The sequence below is a fragment of the Gekko japonicus genome, unplaced genomic scaffold, assembly GCF_001447785.1.
Source record: "Gekko japonicus isolate JY-2015 unplaced genomic scaffold, Gekko_japonicus_V1.1 scaffold4366, whole genome shotgun sequence".
Classification (NCBI taxonomy): Eukaryota; Metazoa; Chordata; class Lepidosauria; order Squamata; family Gekkonidae; genus Gekko; species Gekko japonicus.
Window position 1 is genome coordinate 1 of NW_015170405.1, and position 6,598 is coordinate 6,598.

The 6,598-nt window shown below is 49.6% G+C and overlaps 1 protein-coding gene across 1 annotated transcript in view; it reads left to right on the plus strand.

Annotated features, from left to right (window-relative positions):
• Nucleotides 1-819: 819 nt before the first annotated feature.
• VPS16 (VPS16, CORVET/HOPS core subunit) overlaps nucleotides 820-6,598 on the plus strand; it is a gene marked incomplete at its 5' end in the record, with an annotated part of 48,080 nt that continues 42,301 nt past the window's right edge. The window contains 4 exons of the mRNA XM_015418285.1: nucleotides 820-911; nucleotides 2,496-2,587; nucleotides 3,610-3,738; nucleotides 6,192-6,336. Coding sequence (XP_015273771.1) covers nucleotides 820-911; nucleotides 2,496-2,587; nucleotides 3,610-3,738; nucleotides 6,192-6,336 — 458 coding nt within the window. The remainder of the gene's footprint in view (nucleotides 912-2,495; nucleotides 2,588-3,609; nucleotides 3,739-6,191; nucleotides 6,337-6,598) is intronic.

Below are 6,598 nucleotides of genomic sequence, written 5' to 3' on the forward strand. Positions count from 1 at the left end.
CACTTGAGCCACCGCGGCTCCGCACTGTCAGTCTCTAGGAGACGACTAAAGACAGTTTTATTCACGATGGCATTAGATTGGTTCTTCTGCCTAACCAGTATTTTAAAAAAACGGTTGTTCTTAACTGGTGGTTTTTATCTGTTTCGGGTATTGTAATGTATTTGCATGGCAAGCCACCTTGTGTTTCTATAAGGTGGAAAGTTTGAGTCCAGTGGCAACTTTAAGACCAACAAAGTTTGATTCTGGTTATAAGCTTTCATGTGCACACAGTCTGGTGTACTGGTTAAGTGGGTGGCTCTAATCTGGGAGAACCGGGTTGCATTCCCCACTCCTCCACAGGCGGCTGCTGGTGTGACCTTGGGCCAGTCACAAGTTCTCTCAGAGCTGTTCTCTCAAGGGCAGTCCTCCAAAGAGCTCTCTCAGCCCCACCTACCTCACAGGGTGTCTGTTGTGGGGAGGGGGAGGGAAAGGCAATGGTAAGCCACCCTGAGGCTCCTTCGGGTAGCGGAGGGTGGGGTATCAATCCAGTCTCTTCTTCTTCTTAAAGGTGCCACTAGACTCCAACTTCGTTCTCTTGCTTCAGAACCACACAGCTACCAACCTGAATCTGCAAGGCAGAAAGGCGACTAAAGAATGTTTTAAATAAATTAAAGATGCTCCGAGGCCTAGAAACCTGTTCCCTTTTTAGAAACAAAATTTTTGCCCAGTGCCACATTCTGCAAGGAGTTCATGTTCCCACAGGATTCCGACAGACCTGCTTAGAGCCAATTTGAGGTCCATTTATTTCTCTTTCTTTCCCCTTTTATGTTTTCCCCACAGGAAACTGGATCTCTACTCCATGGTCTGGGATGTGAGAGAGGAAAGCCTGCGGGAGTGTTTGGTAGCCGCTGCACCTTACGGGGGACCCATTGGTATGACCACGTTGGCGGGTCTGTTCGAAAAGAGGGAGGGAGGGGGGGAGAGAGAGAATTTAATCAGCTGCTTCTATAGTTCTGAAGGGTTTAGACTCCTGGTGGTGACTGGAGATCTTTTCCTGGATTTGGAGAAAGTTTCTCCCTCTCCCAAAATTTCTACAACTTGAGGGAATCCAATGAAGCTGATGGGCAGTAGGTTCAGGAGGGACAAAAGGAAATTCTTCTTTGCATAGGGAGTGATTCACATGTGGAATCCACTGACAGAGGATGTAGAGACGGCCACAGGAATGACCCGCTCGAAAAGGGGATTTGAGAGATTCATGGAGGAGAAGTCTGTCGGTGGCTACTAGCCATGGTGACTGAGGGGAACCTCCACATTCAATGGTAGTCATCAGGGGAAGGCCTCGGCCTCCATGCCTTGTTGTTGGCCCTCCAGAGGAACTGGTTGGCCACTGTGTGAGAGAGGAGGCTGGACCGGATGGACCCTCCCAGGTCTGTTCCAGCAGGGCTCATCTGAGGTTCTTATCAGGGGAAGGCCTCAGCCTCTCTGCCCTGGTTGGCCAGTGAGTAACTCAGGAGGATGCAGGACTAGATGGACCACTGGCCTGATCCAGCAGGGTCTTGTGATGTTCTTATCAGGGGAAGGCCAAGGACTCTCTGCCATGTTGCTGGCCCTCCAGAGGAACTGGTTGGCCACTGGGTGAGGCAGGAGACTGGACTAGATGCGCCCTCACTGGTCTGATCCAACAGGGCTCTTCTGAGGTTCTTATCAGGGGAAGGCCTCAGCCTCCCTGCCCTGTTGTTGGCCCTCCAGAGGAACTGGGTGGCCCCTGTGTGAGACGGGAGGCTGGACTGGATGGACCCTCACTGGTCTGATCCAGCAAGGCACTTATGTTCTTATTACAACTCGTCTCCAGGCGACAGAGATTAGCTCCCCTGGAGAAAATGGCTGTTTTGGAAGGCGGACTCTATGGCACTGTTTAAGTTACCTGCAGAAAATATCGGCTGGATATTAGGGGAAAAATTTTTCACGGTCAGAGTGGTTCAGAGTGTTAAGTATGGAACTCAACGCCGTCTCGTAAGTAACAGTGAATCAGCTTTATTGAATTAACAGGAGCAACAGGAGAACACACCACAGCAAGCAGTGGAGCATAGCTCCTATTTAAACTATCCCGGGCAGGTGTAGCCACGCCCTAGAACAGTTAAGGACCAATTACATTACAGGGATAACTACCAATCAGATTCGTTCCCTCCTGAACATTTCTCTGCATTCTGATTGGGGTACATTCATACATCAGCCAATAGGATTGTTCCGTCTTACAATCCTGTCTCGGTCTTGAGCTTAACATGTAATGGTATACGGATAAGACATACCTTCACTGACAGCTTTCAAGAAAAAGCTGGACGAATATTTGTCAGAGATGCTCTAGGCTTGTTCTGCACCGGGCAGGGGGTTGGACTAGATGGCCTCTGAGGCCCCTTCCAACTCTGTGATTGTATAGTAAGCATGCCAGGAAGAGGGATGAGAAGCGGAGAGGGCCAGGGAAATGGCTGACTAGAACGCCTTTTTTTTTCTTTTAGCCCTGCTGAAACCCAAGAAAGACAAATCGCCCGGTGCCCGGCCGGAGCTGCACATCTATTCTGCTTCGGGGGTCCGCTTGGCCAGCACTCTGGTGAGCAGGGTTCCCAACCTCCAGGTGGGGCCTGGAGGTCTCTCGGAATGACGACGGCTCCCCAGACAACCGAGATCGGTTCCCCTGTGGAGCATGGCTGCTTTGCAGTGTGGTCTGTCTTCCCGAAACCCCTCCCTCCCTAGTTTCCACCCCTCAAATGCCCCGGAGCCGGAGACCCTAGTGGTGAGAGAAGCCCCCAACCCATTGCAGCTGACGTGAGGCTCCATTGAAGTAACAGAAGCTTCCTTTCGCATTCTTAACTACATTCTTAACTAACTAGGTTGCGTTCAAACATCAGTAAAAGAGTCCTTGTTTCAAAGGCTGAAATGCAAATGCTCTGGTTAAATAGAAGTCGTTTCCATGTCCAGAAGTCACTGCAAAGGGCCTAGCCCAGGGGTGTCAAACATGCAGCCCGGGGGCCAGATCAGGCCCGCAGTGGGACTGGCCATTTCCTGCTCCCAGTTCTGCTGCTGCTGCTGCATCATAGCTTGCTTTGCCAGACTCTCTCAATCGCTCAGCCATTTCATGTTTTAACCTGGGTCCTAGACTCAGAACTCTGAGCATGAGATTTCTGTGGCGAACGTCAATCAATCAAAATGAGGTTTGCAGCTCACAGATACACACTTGAACAGCATACTCAAGATGGCAACAGCACAGACATTTGGATGCAATAATTCGAAGCGACTGGTGTCAGTTATCAGGTGCTATTAAATAAACAAAGTATTGCAAGAGTGCTAATGTTTTAAGCATGCTTTTGAGTTAAAAAAAACCATCTTTGTGTTTGTGTCCTTTATAAAGTTTATCTCTCCGCTACCCGGCATTACATTTTATGACACACATGGCCCGGCCCAACAAGGTCTCATTTATGTCAGATCTGGCCCTCGTAACAAATGAGTTCAACACCCTTGGGCTAGCTGGAGTTCATGCCTGGGAAACATCTTCGGTGTTGGTCCCGCACTGCCCGTTGAAACCAGACGTGCAGCGCAGTGGCTAATGCGGTGCTCTCTCGCTGTTGTTCCTAGTGGAAGAACTGTCCGGCGGTGCATCTGGGTTGGACGGCCAGTGAAGATCTCCTCTGTATTCAGGAAGATGGCTCGGTTCTCGTCTACAGTATCTTCTGCGAGTTCAAGCGCTGCTTCCGAATGGGCAATGTGAGTAGCGCGTGTATGCGCGTGGGCATGGGGAGGGACAACATCAACCCAGCTTGCCGTCTCTTCGTTTTGGCTTAAGTTAAAGGTAGTACTGTCCATGCTGCAGAAGAGCTGTTTCAACAGTATGTCTGCTTTCATTCAAAAGCCAGTGCCAGGTGTAATGATTTCTCGTTTTGGTGTGTGTGTTTCTTTAAATGTTTAGTTTGACTGCAGTACTGTAAGAAGAGTGATAGAGGGAGGTAAGTTTGATGTGATTGGCTGATGACTGAGAGTGTGGGAGGAGGGGTGTCTAAGAGAGTGATTCTGTGTGTGAAGTTTGAAGAGAGAGCATAGTTTTTGAGTCTATTCTGTGTGAATAAGACAAAGAGTTCAGCCTGTGTGGCTATATAGATGAGAGAGATTAGACTGAGTGTCTACGCCTGTCAGAGTGGAGTTTTGGGAGTTTCAGTGACTGTGACACCAAGCTTTGCCAGTTATATTAACAAGTTCCTTTCATCATCAGCAGTTCAAAATAACCAGAAACCTCTTTTGTTCTTTATTAAATAAATCATTTTTTTGTTTCAACTTATCTCAGAAATCAGAACAGTCCTTCCTCAGGGCCACAGAGTCCTCTGAAGTGCCCAGACCCTGGGTCATTCTACCAAAGGGAGAGAGAATTGGAATTTTTAATTCCTGGTGGCAGCGGAAAACTACCAAGTTTATGTACTCAATGAGTGTTTAAAGGGAAAACAGTCTCCCCTATAAGCAAGGACGCCACACAAGGTTCTAGTCCTTGTGGTGTTTGAGTGAGAATTTGCAGTCAAGTCTTGCTGAAGATTAGGGAAACTAATGGGGACTTTGTTTGGGGTTATTTTCAACATCCAGGGAAGATCTTCTCTCACCGTTTCTGGCCCCAGCTGTTCAAAGTGGGTTTTGATCAAATGCAATGTAATGTTGAGTTTTGTCAATGCCACTTTTGCAAAACTGTTTTAAAACAGATGCACATAATGTATTTAAAACGTGTATCAGCCGTCTTTCTACTCTGCAGAACCTGAGGTGGCTTGCGGTTTAATTAAGACAATGATTATAAAACACATAAAATACGACAATTTGAAATCTGAATGAGGACCGCCAATAACATTATACATGGAGTGGAGAGACTTGACAAAGAGAAATTTTTCTCCCTCTCCCAAAGCAGTAGAACTTAAGGGCATCCGGTGATGGGCAGTAAGTTCAGCGACGGGCAAAAGGAAATACTACTTTACACAGAAAGTGATTCAGATGTGGAATTCGCCGCCAGAGGATGTCATGATGGCCACTGGAATAAGCTGCTTTAAAAGGGGATTAGGTAGATTCATGGAGAAAAGGATCAGTGGGTATGAGCCATGGCACTAATCCTCTGAATCCCAGAGCCAGGAGGCAACATCAGGGGAAGGCCTCGGCCTCTCTGCCCTGCAGTTGGCCCTCCAGAGGACCTGGTTGGCCCCTGTGTGAGACGGGATGCTGGACTTGATGGACCACTGGTCTGATCCAGCAGGGCTCTTCATAGGTTCTTATCAGGGGAAGGCCTCGGCCTCTCTGCCCTGTTGTTAGCCCTCCAGAGGAACTGGGTGGCCCCTGTGTGAGATGGGATGCTGGACTACAGGGACCCTCAATGGTCTGATCCAGCAGAGCTCTTCTGAGGTTCTTAGGGGAAGGCCTCAACCTCTCTGCCCTGTTGCTGGCCCACCAGAAGAACTGGCTGGCCACTTTGTGAGACAGGAGGCTGGACTAGATGGACCCTCACTAGTCTGATCCAGCAGGGCTCTTCTGAGGTTCCTATCAGGGGAAGGCCTCGGCCTCTCTGCCCTGTTGTTGGCCCTCCAGAGGAACTGGCTGGCCCCTGTGTGAGGCAGGATGCTGGACTAGGTGGACCCTCCCTGGTCTGATCCAGCAGGGCTCTCCTGATGTTCTTATCAGGGGAAGGCCTCAGCCTCTCCGCCCTGTTGTTGGCCCTCTGGAGGAACTTTTTGGCCACTGTGTGGGACAGGAGGCTGGACTGGATGGACCACTGGTTGACCCAGCTGGGCTCCTCTGATGTTCAAATAAATAAGTACTAAATTAATCAAATGCAGTCCTAAGTAAAAGTGTCTTCAGCTGCTTGCTGAAGATTGAAAGTGAGGGGGTCAGGTGATCTCCCTTGGGGGGGTTTTTCCATAATCACGGGGCTGCCACCAAAGAGGCCCTGTCTCCAGTGCCGCCAGACTGCTTTCTTTGGTTGTTGGGGCAGCCAAAAGGGTAGCTGGTTTTATTTATTTAAAACATTTCTCAGCTGCCTTTTTCTGGCAAAAGGGCCCAGTCAACCACTCTCTGAAATTCTCTTATCTCTTTGGAACATTCGGGTGCTGCCCCGCAGGGTTCCTGTGATGGCAAGCACCTGGGAAGCCCTGGAAATCAGTGAGCTCTTCTCTGACGTGTCTCCCTCCGTCCCTCAGGAGGTGCTGCAGAACCACGTGGTGGAGGCCAAAGTCTTCCACACAGAGTACGGGACCGGGGTGGCCATCCTCACGGGGGCAAACAGGTTCATCCTGGCCACCAACGTTGACGATTTGAAGCTCCGGAGGATGCCTGAAGTGCCCGGTGAGTCGGCCCCGCTTCTTGTCACCTTTGCCTCATGCCCGTCCCAACTCAGGACTTGATACTTTTGTTTCTGCACTCGGTTCTTCTGTGTTAAAGAAAAATCTCAGGCTTCTAAATCTTCTTCCCTCCATCCCTTCCTCCCTTCCTCCCTTCTTTAGTGTTCAGAGTGGTATACTAAGCCTCCCTCCCTCTCTTTCTTTCTTTCCTCTCACTTTAATCCTTCCCTCCCTCCCTCCCTCCCTCCCTCCCTCCCTCCCTCCCT